Genomic DNA, 15959 nt, shown 5'->3' with positions numbered 1-15959 from the left:
CACACCAACTGGAAGGCTTGTGGGCCAGTGAGATGGGGAAAGCACTCATGTCGTGCCAGGCTTTGATAGGCATCTAGGAAGTGCTGGTTATGTCAAAATCAAAATCCACTAATTCATTCACTCATTTATTCACAAGGTCGGTCAGCCTACAAATATGTGACCTGGGAAGGCTTCTGAGAAGGAGTAGTGGTTGACCTTCCCTGAAAGACTGAGTAACACGCTGGAGGGAAGTGGTGGGAGTGGGAGAGGATGAGGAGCAAGGAGAGCATCCAGGAAGGTTGGAGGATGTAGGGAGATGGCACACAGACCTACAAGAAGGAGCAGGCATGGCCACATCTCAGTGGGCAGACTTGCCAGGCTAAGGCATGTGACTCCCTTCCCAGAGGAGAGGGGAACTTTGGAGGGCGCTGACCGTGTCTGGACAAGGGTGATTGGCAGGGCAGTTTTTCTTTCCGGCAAGTACGTGTTGGGTGTGTGCTCTGTGGCATGTACCGGCCTGGGCATGGGGGATACAAGGACACCTAGTCTGCAGGCAGAGGGACACACAACACATGGGCTTGCCTGAGTCTCTCTCAAACCGCACACCTGCTGCAGCCCACCACAGTTCTTCAATTAAAGACCAGCATCCCTCTGTGGCCCACGATTTCTCACCTACCTCTCGGCCCCACTCCCACCCCTTCTTACTTACTCATCTCATTTCAGCTTCTCACCCATGCCACTCCCGACCTCAGGGCCTTTGCACATGCTGTTCCCGCTGCTTGGTGGGGTCTCCCTGGGCTCCCACCCTCATTTCTTCCTCTTTTTTTCTTTTTCAAAATAGAATTTATTTTTACAGTGAATAATACAAATGTGGCTATGAAAGCAGAACATGATATTTAAAAATATTTAAGGTATGCAACAGTCATTTTAAAAACAGAATTCGTTAAAAGGAAGATGAATAAAGAACTCAAGCTTACGCCTGATTTCTATTGGTTTACTTAGAAATACCAATCAGTATTTAACATATTATTAACTATGCTGGAAAAAACACTTCTATATGCAGTTTTAATTCCTACCTACAGTTTAAAAACAGATGAGTTCCCACCATTTGGAGCTCTCCCTAAATGTTACATCCCGAGGAAGCCTTTGTTGGGCCACCGGACTGGACGTAACCCTTCTGTGACATGCGACTCCCTGACTGGACATGATCCTTCTGTAACACGTGACCCCCAGACTGGACGCAACCCTTCTGTGACATGTGACCGTCCGACTGGATGCAATCCTTCTGTGACATCCTTTGCAAGCTCTGCAATGTCTCCCTCACTGTGCCCACTGCAGCTCATGACGAATGTGTGTTTATTGTATTCATGATGGCTTCCCTCACTGATTATTAACCCCAGGAAGGCAGGAACCGGTCTACATATATCAACAATGAGCTCAGAGATTGCAGCCCGGAAGTCATCATTTAATGGAGGATTGACTGCAGCCCACAGAGGGCTGGAGGGAACATTCAGACCCACTCGCCATCGTCATGCATGGAGGTGAGGGTTTTGGAAGGCTGCTTGGAAGAGGCTGCTTGGAAGATGTTGGAAAGCTAGAGAAGAGTTCACAAAGAGGTCCTAATGGCCTGGGTATTAAAGGGTGAGTAGGAGTTTGTTAGGCTAGAGGAGGGAATTCTCATTAGAGGAGATGACAGAAGCAAATGCCTGGGGCAGAGTTTTGGGAAACAGCTGGTCATTGCAGACACTGGAGGGGGCTGGTGGGGACCGCAGCAGGGGCTCTCTACTGCGAGCCCACATGCCAGGCACGATGGCCATGCAACCTCATGTGATCCTCAGAGGTAGGTAGGTAGATAGAGGGTATTAGACTCTAGCTTAGCCGCTGAGGTAGATATTATGATCCTCTCTCAATAAATGAAGCAGCTAAGCTCAGAAAGGTTTAGTGGCATGCCCAGGTCACCTGGCCACTCAGTGGCTTGCCTGGCTGTGTCACGTCCCCAGTGTCATATGTTGTGCACATGACACTGTAGCTGACGGTTTCTGTGTCCTTCCATACCCACCCTTCAGGCTGGGGCAGGGGAAATGATGTCGGCAAAGGACTAGGCTGAGATTCCCAGCCTTTTTCCCAGGTCTGTGTCCCTGTGCGGAGTCTCAACCTTCTCCCTCACCCCCACCCTCTGGAAAAGGGGCTGCGCACTCTGGGCTCCAGGGCTCAGCCTTCACCACCGTCCACTAGCCCCAGTCCCCCACCAGGCAGCCTTCTCCACCAGCCTCTGGCTACTCCTCCCTTCCTGCCCCAAACCAGAAGATGGGGCGCTTGCTGCATGTGGCTAACCCTGAGGCCACGAGGAAGCCACTTCACCTCTCTGAGCCTCAGTTTCCACATCTGTTATAGGGACGCCCACTCTGGCTGCTCTGAGAGCACCTGCGACCAGAACACAAAGGACACTTTGAGCTGCAAACTGCTAAACAGGCCCGGGAAATGATAAGTAGTAACAGCCGAGGCTTTTCAGTGCCAAGCCAGCAAGTATCCTCTCCTCTCCAAACACCAGAAGCCCAGAGAATTCCCTGCAGGAAAAGAAGGAACCAGATGCCTGAAATGAGCTGGCACCAGGCCAGGGACCTGTGCTCGGCCCCGCGAGCACCTGGTGCCCTCTAGTGGCCACAGGAGGCCCTGCAGAGCCGCATTTTCTGGGGCCACTCACTCTTCAATTGAACCTGCTAACAGGTTTAAACCGCAGGATCTGCCTTTGACAACCAGATAAGGAGGGGACAGGGGAGGGAGGGTGCCAGGACGTTCTTTTTGTGCCTGAAATGGATAAAGTTGGCGGCAAATTCTAGCTGCTACTCTAGACTTCGTCCTTCTAATGTTGCCCGAGGGGCTGGACGGGCCCTGTCCCTGTTTCCCCATCCACCTGGATGCCTGGCTGAGCCCAGAGCTCCCACGTGGACACACTGGGGCGGATAATTGGCCGAGGACTTACAGAGGTGGGAACAACTTTTTTAAAGCACAGAACTAGCTTCCTCGGAGCCCCAAAGGGAGCGGCAAGACCTTCACTTCAGAAATAAGAAGACAGGCCCAAAGAGGATTTGCGGCTTTCCCAAAGATACCTCATTCTACGATTTGAACCCAGTCTCTCCCTCCAGCCTCCAGTCTCCAGGTACTTGCGGTGGCCCATACCTTCCCCAAATTATCCACCAACAGCCAGTCAACCTGGGGCAGGGCTGCGGGGAGAAACGTTTGTTTATTAAATCACAGAGTCCCTCCGCCTGCTGGAGGGGAGAGGAGAGTGCCACCGAGTGGGGGGGCATCGAATCCCAACATTTGAATGGGCAGGGAGGGAACGGGGCACAGGACTTCCTAGAACTTGCAATTTTGCTCTTTCAGGCAGTCTAGGGAGATGGTGATGGGGAGGGGCTAAGCTGAACTGTGCCTGTCACTTCCATCTCAGGAAGACGGAGCATGTTCAATCCCAAGCCATGTTCAGGGTCTGTGGCAAGCAGGAATTCTCCTTTATTTTCCAATAGGGTTAACAATCTTTCCCAGGAAGAGCACGGAAGGTATTTTCTCGCTGTAAATCAGCAGCAGATAGGGTTTGTCTATCTTGACGGCGAGTGGTGTCTCCATGGGCAGAGTCTGTGCTCCAGTGCCAGCGGCCCCCTCCGTACCCCTCTCATCCATCTTCAGCTCAGCCTTGTGCACAGCCTGTGGAAGCCAAGGGCAAAGTCAGGGACTGCCAAGCTGCTCAGCGACCATGGTGGGCCGGAGGCCCAGAGAGGATCAGAGAGGGAGACAACTTGGTCCAAGCTGTCCAGCACAGCGGTAAGTTGGTTTACTCCAGGGTTTCTGGCTCTTTTGCCATTAATGCTGGAGAATATTCGACAGGCAGATGCCGCATGAAGGAAAAGATGGTGCGGGGGAGCATCAGTTACGGGGGTCGGTGTGGGGAGAGATGGAGTGGGGTTTGCTTCTCTTTCTCATGGGTTACAGGGAAGCATCAACCATAGCCATGGCAGAAAAGGTCTACTGGGCTGTAGTTGGGTGAAAGTGAGGTGGTCGTATCCCCACCCTGAAGCCTGCAGCACCTCCTTTCATCCACCTGGTGGATGGTTAAGAGGGAGGAGGATTCTGGATTAGCTCTAAGATGACTTGCATCCCAAATCCACTCCAAAGGCATCAACATCTGTAAACAGGTGATCAGTACTGGTAAGCGGATGGGTATGTGTGAAATCCTTGCACATTTCTTTCTAGTCTGCAAAATTCTCACAATTTTCCTTGCAGAAAACAGGACAGTATCCTGTGTTAGAATCACAGGATATCAACAAGTGTAACTACAGAACTACAGAGCCATTAAACTCAACAAGACCTTCAGAGCTGGTGTTGAATGTTTGTGGGAAGTCTGTGGCAGGAAAGCTCAAAAGTGAGAAAATTCTAGTAACTGTTTCTTATGTCAACGTGAAAAATACAGTAGAATCTGTGCCATCTGATTCAGAGCAGCAGGCTCAGCTTGGCAAGCTGGCTCCTTCCCAGACTGGCTTGAACCTCCCACTTCATCTCCATTAAGCACCTAATCCCCACCACCCGCTACTGCATGATATGCAAAACCCTCCAGCCTTGGCCACACTGCTGCACCCATCTCTGCTCGTCGAAATCTTTCCCCTCCTTCAATGCCTTTTTAACCCCAAAGTAGGGTTGCCAGGTGAAATACAGGACATCCAGTGAAATTTGAATTCAAGATAAACAATGAATATGTTTTAGTGTAAGTATGTCCTGTGCAATATTCAGAACATATTGGCACTAAAAAAATTATTCATCATTTATCTAAAATTCAAATTTTTTTTTTTTTTTTTGAGACGGAGTCTTGCTTTTGTCGCCTAGGCTGGAGTGCAGTGGCCGGATCTCAGCTCTCTGCAAGCTCTGCCTCCCGGGTTCACCCCATTCTCCTGCCTCAGCCTCCCAAGTAACTGGGACTACAGGCGCCTGCCACCTCGCCCGGCTAGTTTTTTGTATTTTTAGTAGAGACAGGGTTTCACTGTGTTAGGCAGGATGGTCTCGATCTCCTGACCTCGTGATCCGCCTGTCTCGGCCTCCCAAAGTGCTGGGATTACAGGCTTGAGCCACCGCACCCGGCCTAAAATTCAAATTTAGCTGGGTATCCTGTATGAAATCTGCTAAATTTGGTGACCCTACTTATATGCTGCTCTCTTTTGGCCCCAGACAATCAGGTGCTCACCTTTGCCAGAGGCCACAGGCCCCTTTGTTTGGTCATCTCTTCCTATGCAGCACATGCTTACGCCAACTCATACAAAATGTGTGGCCTTGGGCGCGGTGGCTCACGCCTGTAATCCCAGCACTTTGGGAGGCCAAGATGGGTGGATGACCTGAGATCAGGAGTTTGAGACCAGCCGGGCCAACATGGTGAAACCCCGTCTCTACTAAAAATACAAAAAAAATTAGCTGGGCATGGGGCGGGCGCCTGTAATCCCAGCTACTCAGGAGGCTAAGGCAGGAGAATTGCTTGAACCCAGGAGGTGGAGGTTGCAGTGAGCCAAGATATACCATTGCACGCCAGCCTGGGCAACAGAGCAAGACTCTGTCAAAAAAAAAAAGAAAGAAGAAAGAAAGAAAGAGAGAAAGAGAGGAAGAAAGAGAGAAAGGAAGAAAGAAAAGAAAGAAGAAAGAAAGAAAGAAAGAAAGAAAGAAAGAAAGAAAGAAAGAAAGAAAGAAAGAAAGAAAGAAAGAAAGAAAGAAGGAAAGAAAGAAAAGAGAGAAGCATGTTGCCTTTGAGAGAGGGTCTGGGTTAGATCTAGACCATTTTTAGGCCTGATAACTGTTCCAGGCCTTGATCAATGTTTGCTACATTGAATAGATTTCCAAAATAGCAGCAGTTTTAAAGACTGAAAGCATGAGGCTGGGGGAGGTTATGTAGTTTGCCCAGTATCATGGGATTGGTAAGGGTCACAGCTGGATTCATGGCCACCCCAACTGGTGGTGGAGTCCTGGCTCTGACAGCCACTGTGACCCTGGCTCTGGCCCGGGACTGGGCGAAGGCCCCTGTGCTGCAGGGAGTAGAGTCCAGGCTAGGCAGGCTTACCTCGCCGACTTTCAGGTTGCGATAAGGGGCGATCTTGGTGAGATCACCATGCTCCTCAAAGATTTTGGAGATACCCATGTACGAGAGAGTCTTCTTCAGGTCGAAGGTGCCTGTCATGTGGAGTCTGGGCACAGACACATCTACGACCCTGGGGAATTGACATGACAAGGGTGAGTGGTCAAGTCCTGTCGTGTTGCAGAGTAGGCCTCAGGATACGTGACGAATGAAATGTGTCCTCCCAGCCCCAAAGGTCTCCAATCTCTCTCCATCCACAGAACAAGGAGGGATTCCTTAACCCTGGGACCCTGGTTTCAAAACACTGTAAGCAATCTGAACAGTATCCCTGCCTCCCAGCACACCTGCCCCAGAGCCCTCTACAGCGAGTGTTCTCAAGTCTCAAGTCCCCCTGTCTCAGAGCCCCTTCAGCCACAGTCACTGACGATGCCCCCACTGTAGTCACTGCCATGCCTGAGCCCTGAGCCCATCCTGACCCCGGAATATCTGACGCTGGAGGGAACAGGGCACCCAGAATCTGGAGCTAGACAGAACTGAGTTCAAATCCACTCTGCCTCTCATGAGCTCTGTGACTTGGGGCAAATGACCTTCCCTCTCTAAGTCACTTACGTGAGAAGGAAGCTGATCCTCATCCCTCCCGCGGGACACTAGGGGTGCTAAGGCAAATGCAGACAAGGCTCTCAGCAGACAGTCGGCGCTTAGCAGGTGTCCATCCTCCTGCCCTCCAACTAGTAACTTCACATCCTCTGTGGCTGAACCGCGATCAGCCTCCTGACTGGAGCCTGGGGACAGGGTCTCCTGAGGTACCTGCAGGCCCTGGACTCCTGTTCACCTGGCCCTGCACTCTATTTTCCCACCTACCCAAGGACCTCATTCCTGCCTATGTGTCCTCTCTCTCCTGCGTCATCTTTCAACAGTGCCCCTTTGATCCTCCTCTGGAGAAGGCTGCACCCGATCCTCAAAAACTAACGCCAAGACATCTGTCTTGGCCTTGAATTGCCTTTCCAGCTTCCAGATCATTTCTTTACTTCCCTTTGTAGCAGAGGTTGTCTCTGCTAGCTATCTCCACTCCCTCCCATGATTGTCTCAGTCCACTGCAGTCGGTTCTTTGACCTCAACTTTCTATGGAAGTAACTCTTTCCAGAGTCACCGTTGACATCCAGCCCCACATCCCAGAGTCAACTCCCAGTGAGCCTCACCTGCCAGTAATCTCTTTCCCCAGGGTGAAGCATTCCAAGTTCACCCTTGAGGCTTCTCCTCCTTCCCCACCACTCCTGCCCCTGTCTGGCTCTACCCCACCTGTCTCTACCAGCTACGCTGCTGCTCCAAGACTCAGACCTTGGTCCCCTTCTCTTTTCCACCTTCACTCCCTCCCCATGAATGGCATTCAGTCTCACAGCTTTGAATATCATCCACAGACCTGACGACTCCCAAATTTACCTTTCCACTAATTCATTCACTCAACAAACATTTATTAAATGCCCACTGTATACCAGGTGCTGTTCTAGGTGCTGGAGATGCATCTATGAACAGAACAGGCAAAGATCCCTGCCCCTGACTGTGTGTTCTAGCAGGGAAGACAGGGGATAGAATCAACATTGCAAAAAGTACCACCTAAACCTACGTACACGTACCGGTAGTATGCAGAAGGCAGTAAGTGCTATGGAAAAAAATAAATAGGCCAACTTGCAGAAATCGGGGATTGGTCCAAGGTTTGAGCAAACCTTGAGGCATGCAAGGGAATTCGACAAATTAGGCTTTTTTTTTTTTTTTTCCTGAATAAAATGGGCAGTCACTGTAGGGTTTTGAAGAGAGGAGTGACATAGTCTTGCTTAGGATTTAAAAAGATCATTCTATCGCCTCTGTTAAGAATATACTCTTGGTGGTGGTGGTGTGTGTGAAGTAGCGATGGGCAAAACTGATGCTGGGAGACCATTTGGAAGCTAGTGTGGTCCTCGGATGTTGGGAGCCATAGAGACAGTGGAAAAATACCAAATTCCAGATGTAGTTTGCTGTAGGCTAAAGGGGTTTCCTGACTGATGGAATGAGGCATTTGAGAGTGGTCAGGGTGACTCCAAGGTTTTCGGCTTGAGCAACTAAAAAGATGGAGTCACCATTGACTGAGATGGGCAGGCTTGGGGAGGCTCCCTGGGGACAGATCAGGACACCATTCTAGATGTGTTGACACTAAGCTCCAATTACACACACAGGGGAGATTCTGGGTAAACAGAAAGATCCATGACTCTGGACTTTGGGGGAGAACAGGGACTGGGGCTAGAAGCATGGCAGTCGTGGTAATAGAGATGGTGTTTAAAGCTCTGAGCCTGTGCACTCACTCAGGAGTAAGTATAGACAGAAAAGAAGGCTGGGAATTGAGCCCTGAGACACTCACTTCTGAGACCTGGAGGAGGAGAGGGGTCTCCAGCGAAGGAGATTGAGGAGGGGAGAGGTGGGAGGTGCCGTGAGAGTGGAGAGCTTGAAGCCAAATGAAGAGCGCCTTAAGGAGGTGGGGACACCAACCGGCCTAACAGCGAGGCCTGCGACTGACTGCACTCTGCAACACAGACACCCTTGGGACCCTGGGAAAGGAGCTGTCTGTGAGAAGTAGGTGCAGAAGCTGGACTGGAGTGGATTTAGGAAAGGATAAGAGGAACTAGGGGCTGTGAACAGAGGCAACTGCTTCACAGTATTCACCTGCAAAGGGGGAGTGACGAAATGGGGGAATAACTGGGGGAAAGCAGAGGTCAAGAGACACTTTTATGTTGGGAAAAATAAGAGCATTGAGATTTCCTGCAGGCCAGCACAAGCCGTACAGGTCTGCTTGCACAGAAGGCAGACACCTGCTTTGTCTTCTTGCATAGAAGCCACTTCTACGAGCTGTAAGTTATCCCTGGCCCCCTATGAGGTTTCATGATGAGATGGAAGATAAGAGCATCTTTGTATATGACGGAAATGATTCAGAAGAGAGAAAAACATATGTTGATGTAGGAAAGTGAGGAGTGGATTTCTAGGGTGATGTTCCTGAGTAGCGAAGGGCCCTAGGTCCAGTGTGTTAATGGGGAGATTTGCTTTAGTTTGTGCCAACATGGGAAGGCATTAAATGCAGCTGCTGCTGGCAGGTGAGTGCATATACCAATATGTACGGAAATGTGGGGGGGGCACCTAGGCTGGGAGTGGACCCTCAACACTTCTGAACAGGACAATGGCTGTTTCAAAACCACCAGCAGTTTTCTGCTTCTAAAGGTGGACCCTGGGAAATAGAGCTTTTCCTCTGGGGAAATCAGAGGAGCACCCGGCCTCAAATTATGCAAATCCAAAGCAGGTGTCTGCCTCCTGCACAGAGGCCAGGTGGAAGTCATCCGAAGCCTAAATTCTGACATGTTCTACCCACATGTAAACTGGTGTGTGTCTGTTGACTTGGTTACTCCTTTTAGGGAAAAGGTGATTTTTCTGCTCAGGGTTCTCTTCCGTCTGGAGGGGACTGCAGGAAGAACACATAGGGATAGCCCGTCCACCCCATAGCGGACCACTGAGATGTCTGGACTACGCTTCTCACCGGTAGATCAAAGCAACTTGACCGCTTATCTCCCAGAAATAATGAGCTCAGACAGCAGGAATATTTGCCTATCATGTTCTAACCAAATGTAATTCCTTGAGGACTGTGGGCAAGCCCTCTGTCCTGCAAGAGGATTTGGAGTTTCTTCTTGGGAAGGTAGACATTACCCTGTCTGTCATTCCAAGGCCAGAAGTGACTGGGTAGGCAGGACATCCCTGGGGTGAGAGGAACCTTCCTCTCCATGGCCCTCCTGGTGAGGAGGCCTGGCCTCAAGTCATGGAGATGTGGGAAGTAGTCCCAGAGGGATAGGGGAGGCAGAGCAGGCACTGGATAAATGGAAGGAGGTGCCCTGGAAAAGATGCTGAGAGCAGCCTACACTTGGACTCTACAAGATGCCACTTCTATGCACTCTAAGTTATCCTGGGTTCCTGTGAGAGCTTTGGTTCTGTTATTCCCAAACCTCCAGGAAGTCTGGCACTGGCCTACAGAAAATCTCGAAGGTTCTATTCCACTCTTGAGTAAAGGTGCAAAAGGAGATGAAGCCTGAAGCCAGAGAGATAGTGGCAGTGCCCAGGGAACATCTCTGTGTGGTTAGTGGGGGCCTGATGGTGGTCACAGCACCGGGGGCTGCGGAGGGCCTCGGTGAGGGGAACGTGAAGCCCCCAGTGCAGCACCTGAGCTGTAGCCCCATGGGGAAATCGTCAGACATGGCTTGGAGATGGGACTGGAGTGCAGTCAGGACGGCAAGTTCCAGCAAATCAACTGCAGGGTCTCAAGCCACTGTAATTTGAGTCCTACAGGAAACGTCATATTCTGGAGTCCATGTCTCACAAAGTCAGGACTTCCGGATGAAGTGGGGTGGAAGACCTGGCATTCCTCCCATTTCTCACCTTCTCTTCACCTTCTACAGCCCCGAATTCATTAGGGAGATCTCCCAAGACATCCCTATGAACTCTAAAACTCTGTAGAGTGCAGGCTGAAACATGTCAGTCCCTTTGGGATGTCCCCATGTTGAGACAACATGGGGGAACCCGTGGGTGGTAACTGAACTGAACTGATGTGACTCCTTTCACACGGAACATGGCCTTGGAGGCATTGCAGAATGCATCTGTGATATCTAAGTGAGCTGCAGGCTTGAAAAAGGAAAATTCTGGTTCTGAATGCTTTCAATAAAGTCACATTTATGGAAGGGGGGAGCTAAGTGGCAGGGCATTCCAAGAGCACTGCCATCCCTCGAGATCTGCACAGCCTCACCTGCCCTTCCCACTGGAAACATCTTCTTCAGTGGAGGAGCAGCTGCCCTAGAGCTTCAACCTGAGGGTAAGAGAGTCAGATTTGCAGGACACCTGTCATTCAATAAACCAGAAGTTCAAAAGTTCTGCTGAGAACCTTGGAGCTCTGCCTCTTTAGCCAATGGGAAGGAGAAGGAGAAAGGAACATGCATTTGGGTGTGTTTTCTGTGGGGCAATGTTTGCTAAGGCACATTTAATTCTCTCAAGAGTACTGTCATGTTGGCAATATTATGTCCACACACCATAGATGAGAAAATCAGGTCTCAGCTAAAGGTTGTAACCTGGACCCCTCCTTTTGTTTCAGTGGCCAGACCCTGCCAACCCTTGCAGCTCCCTGGTTCCCAGTGAGAAGGGCGGGTGAGGCTACGCAGATCTCAAGGGATGGCAACTCTCTCGGGATGCTCTGCCACTGGGCTCCCCCATGCCAGAGCTGTGACTTTATTGGAAGCATTCAGAATCAGAATTTCCCTTTCTTGAGCCTGCGGCTCACTCTAAATATAAGAGATGCATTCTGCAGTGCCTCCAAGGTCGTATTCTGCAGGAAAAGAGTTGCATCAGTTCAGTTACCACCCATGGGTTACTAAGCTCAGTCCTAGGATCATCTGTACCTCTCCTGGAACCATCCTTGGTGCCTGACAGGACATTAGGTGTGGCAGAGGTTCTCAGTAAATACCTTTATGGAGATGCATGGGGAATGATGACAGGGACAAAGTGGAAGAGGGAAAGAGAAGAACAGAGAAGGGGACATCTGACACCTGTCCAAGTGGAAGCTGCCCACTCTGCTACATCCCCTTCACTGCTCTGGCCACTAGAGGCCACTAGCCCAGCCACTTTCAAGGCACTAGGTATGTCCATGCTGACACTAAATCCCTAAGACTTAAACCCAACACCAACTCTTACCTCTTCCCCCAAAATCTATCAGTAAGCAAGTGCCTGGGAGGAATTCTGTAGGCTTAGCATTAATCTAATATCAGTTTATGTTTTAAAAGAAAAATATTTACTCTCTTTGGTTCTTCAACTATTATTTGTACAACTTACTTTGGACACTTCACGGGTTTTGTTGTGACACCACAGTTGACAACATCATTCTCCTCACAAGTCACAGCTCTCTTTTGCAGCCCGTGTTTGTCCTTGCAGTTTCCTTTGCTCATCCACCTTTCATACAGACTGCCACCCAGCCTTGAAGACTTGGCTCAAATACTATATCCTCTGTGAAGTCCTCCCCGACCACCACCCTCCACTGAGACTCCATCTACTGTGCTCTCACAGTCTTGATGAATCTCCCTCAAAGAGTCAAGCACTTCACTCTATTCCTGTGATTTGTTCCCCAGTCTACTTCTCACCATGATATAAGTTTATTATAGAGGCCAGAAGAGGACTTGGCTGTGAGGTAAGATCTCAGAGAGAAGAAATAAGAGGGAAGACAGGAGAAGGAAAAAGCTGTGAGGGCTAGGCACCCACTTTACCTGCGTGACAGTAACGTTTTCCATCTGGAGAAAGTGTCCACCTGCAAGCCCTTCTCCAAGTGCTTCAGCTTGCCCTCATCAGGAAGGAGGAAGATGGCTGTGATATTTTTCTGGTACGGTATTTCCAGGATGGTGCAAGAGAGCTTATCATCATAGCCAACTTGGTACATGCCACTACGGAACATCATGGGCACCTTGACTGAACTGGTTTTGTCCAAAAAGAAATCTTCCTCTTTAGTTACATTTGGATCAAACTCATGTTGCCACCTGGCTTAGTTTGAAGAAAGACAAAATGACATGATTATCCCATGGGAGAAAAGGTGACTAAATCCATCTAACCACTAGTCTCTGTCCATACAGATTCAGGGTGAAAAGGGATATTTTGGGGTATCAGGGAAGTCCTTGCCCTCATACCACATCCTGCAGATTTCTGATGAGATGGGCTCAGGTGCAATTATTAGTTCCCAAAGAAGTCAAGACTAGACTGCCAAATTAAGAGGGGAAAAGCAGACTACCATAAGCCCAGGTTCCCCTAAGCCTGAGAAAGCCCACTGAGTATGTCCTAACAGAGGGGACTGTATTACAATTAATGAGGGCTAATTGAGTCTGATGTGAGTAGAAATGCTTGATTCTAATCTGAGTCAGTCCTGAAGGAGCTGCTGCCATGTGGAACTAAGAAAACTGATGAAACAGGCTGCCATTGGGAGCTTGCCAAAGAGCAGTGAACACTGAAGCCTGGGTGCCTGGACTCTGAAGATACCTTGACCTATTGGGCATAAACTCAGACCTGGGTCTTTCAAACTTGCTACTCGAGAGTCCTCATTGTTGGGCCAACTCCCTGAGTTCAAATCCTGGCCTCACTGTTCTATCTACCTGTCCAAAAGGTTATCAAGGGTTAATTTTGGGTAAGTGTCTCAATCTCCCTGGACTTCAGTGTTCTTATTTGTAGAATGAGGATATTGGCAGCTACCTCATAGGGATGCCTTGATATGTAGCAGGATAAGGCAGCACAGCTCAGTGCCTGTGTATAGTGAGGTTGAGTAGGTGCTAGTCATCATCAGCATCGTTATTTTCACTGTTATTCCTGTTGTTATCTAGGGGACATAGGAATTTCAGGAAATTCCATATTCTCCCCTTTCCTTCTCTGGTTTAGGCACATCGAGGTTTTAGACTGCCAGTGGTCACCTTTTTTCTTCTTTAGCCATCAATCTGCCTGTGGATTTTGAGAACCCTCAATTTTTTATATTTAGTACCATGTTCCTGACACTCCAGCAGTGATTTTATCTGGACCGATGGGTGTTGGCCTCTGATTCTCACCTATTTTGGCCAACCTGTCTGTGTATATGTGTTCTGTGTGGTGTTGGGGGATAAAGCTGAAATTTGGAAACATTCTTCCATCTTTTTTTTCTGTCTCTTTCCATCAGATCTGGGAAATATATAAAGTCTGATAAGGAGAATTCATATATATTATATATAAGAAGACCCACCAAGTGATCACCATCACCATAATCAACACAATCACTATCTCAGGTGTCTGCTTAAAGTGCTGGAAAGCACACAGTGCTAGGGCCAAGAGAAATGGGTTCCAGTCCTGACTCTCAATGATGGGCTTTGTAACTTGGAGTAAGTCAGTTAATCTCTCTCTGAATTTTTTTCTCATCTAAGAGATGGGAACAAAATGTAATTCCGATCTCTATAACCAATGTTGTGTTAGGATAATCACTAATCATGAAAATGACAGACTTCATAAAGCTCATTTCACATACATTTTCACTTTAAATCTTGATAATCATATGATGAGTTATGTATTATGGTACCCATTTTACAAATGGGAAAAGCGAGGTTCTGAGAGATAAATGACATATGAATTCAAGGTCAAAGCACAAACAGTGGCCAACCCAGGTTTTTAACCCAAGTCTAATGGTCATCCTATTTGTTCCACACCAACATGCCAAAAGCCTTACCTCGGAAGAAAATATAATTTGTAAGAAGCATCACGGTGCCAGGGTCTATATTCTCGATCAGGTTGTTAATTTTCCCATGGGTTTTATTACTGATAAAGTCATTGATCTGCTTCTGAGTAATTTTCAAATTATGAAAGTCGGTAAGGATGGTTTCTGCACCATAAAAGTTCTCGGCATCTTCCACAAACTTACGCTGGGGCTGCAGCCTCCGGTCAATGAACAGCGTGTTCCCGATGCTCACTTTGAGGTCCTGGGTCTTCTGGTTCAGCTCATGGATGATGTAATGGAAGCCCTCATGAAGATCTTTTTCTGGGATCTTTCTGAAGTTGAACCCCTGCTTGATCTCGTCCAGGGAGCTGTCCTGGGCACCCAGGCACAGCAAGGAGAAAGCTGTAGAGATGCTTAAGGGGGATAGCATGATGTTCCTGCCAGGGTTGTTGGAGGCCAGCTTCTTGAGAAGCTTAAAGCCAAAATCCATGTTCTGCCTTGTAAGCTCCTTGGCTGCCTTCCTTTCCTTCCACCCTTGGGCCTGGCTCAAAGCTTTATAATTCCTTGGTGAGAAGCTTGGCTCCAGAAGACCTTTCACGGTGAGGAGAACAGCCAGAAAAGTGGCCAGGCCCAACGTGGGGTTCATTTTCCTTGAAGACTATCTTGTTGAGTAGTAGACCTGAGGTTAACAGAGAAAAAGAACGTGATAACCCTATTGTCCACAAGTTACCCAGAGGAAGACCAGACGAAAGAAGAAATACAGTGACTAGTATGTGTTGTACATAGCAGTTTGTGAGTGGTTTAACCCGTTCATAGCATTTAACCTTTGTAGTCACCCTGGGGACTAGAAATGACTTTCTACATTTTGTAAATAGGAGGACTGAATGTAGAAGACATCTCTTGTTTTTGTACCCTCTTTATGGAAACAGTGTCTCAATTCCTTTGAGGAACAGCTCTCCTCCCCTCCATTGGACCACAGTGAGGATACCCCGTAGTGTAGGCATGTGACCCAGACCTACCGTCATAATACTTCATTGCTTTGCCACACTGACTGGTTAAAGACGAGAATGTGGACCAAAATCAGACCAGTCAGTGTCTTTCTAAGGGAATGTAAAAGTCCCTAAACTTTGAGGCAGCTAGCTTTGTGAAGTAGCCCTGAAGCTGAATGTGGCCACGGTTTCCACATGTAGGAGAGGAGAGCAATAGAGGGAGGTGGAAAGACAGAAATGGACTGACACATCCGATGACATCTTCGGTGACCCTGGACTAAGCTTTACCTCAATTTACTACCCACTTCCATGTTTCCAAGTTACAAAAGCCAGTAAGTTTCCCTTTTAGAGTCGGCTGGTTTGAGGTGAATTTTTTCCCCTTCAGCCAAAAGAATCATGACTAATTTGCAGAGATCAAGCCCTTTGTTTAAGTGCATATGTTCTCTAGGTGGTGGATGCTCATTCCAGGAGGACTTAGGTCTCCAGGAAACCTTCTTCCCTACGCCCTTCCCAGGGAGGGAAGGGGATGGCACCATGGGTGAGGAACAGTCAGGTCTGCCTGGCACTGGACTGCTGCTCCTTTCACCCACCTCTCAGCTTTGACATCTTCCAACGG

The 15959-nt window shown here is 48.8% G+C and overlaps 1 protein-coding gene across 1 annotated transcript; it reads right to left on the bottom strand.

Moving 5' to 3' along the window:
• Nucleotides 1-3465: 3465 nt before the first annotated feature.
• Nucleotides 3466-15011, bottom strand: SERPINA12 (serpin family A member 12). Its single transcript, XM_023205343.1, has 4 exons — nucleotides 14367-15011; nucleotides 12403-12673; nucleotides 6074-6221; nucleotides 3466-3684 (listed from the first exon to the last, which is right to left on the bottom strand). The coding sequence occupies exons 1-4, from the start codon at nucleotides 14998-15000 to the stop codon at nucleotides 3493-3495; spliced, it is 1245 nt and encodes a 414-aa protein (XP_023061111.1). The 5' UTR covers nucleotides 15001-15011; the 3' UTR covers nucleotides 3466-3492.
• Between the last annotated feature and the right edge of the window lie 948 nt (nucleotides 15012-15959).

This window comes from Piliocolobus tephrosceles, chromosome 6 (assembly GCF_002776525.5).
Source record: "Piliocolobus tephrosceles isolate RC106 chromosome 6, ASM277652v3, whole genome shotgun sequence".
Taxonomy (NCBI): domain Eukaryota; kingdom Metazoa; phylum Chordata; class Mammalia; order Primates; family Cercopithecidae; genus Piliocolobus; species Piliocolobus tephrosceles.
Note: the sequence above shows the minus strand (reverse complement) of the source record. Positions and strands in the feature narration are given on the sequence as shown.

What these genes read in the sequence shown, in the direction of transcription:
- SERPINA12 (XM_023205343.1), bottom strand. Translation starts at nt 15,000, where the DNA reads ATGAACCCCACGTTGGGCCTGGCCACTTTTCTGGCTGTTCTCCTCACC. An exon ending in AAATTATATTTTCTTCCGAG is followed by an intron (nt 12,674 to 14,366) that starts GTAAGGCTTTTG and finishes CTTCAAACTAAG; the next exon opens with CCAGGTGGCAACATGAGTTT. An exon ending in GCAACCTGAAAGTCGGCGAG is followed by an intron (nt 3,685 to 6,073) that starts GTAAGCCTGCCT and finishes TGGCTTCCACAG; the next exon opens with GCTGTGCACAAGGCTGAGCT.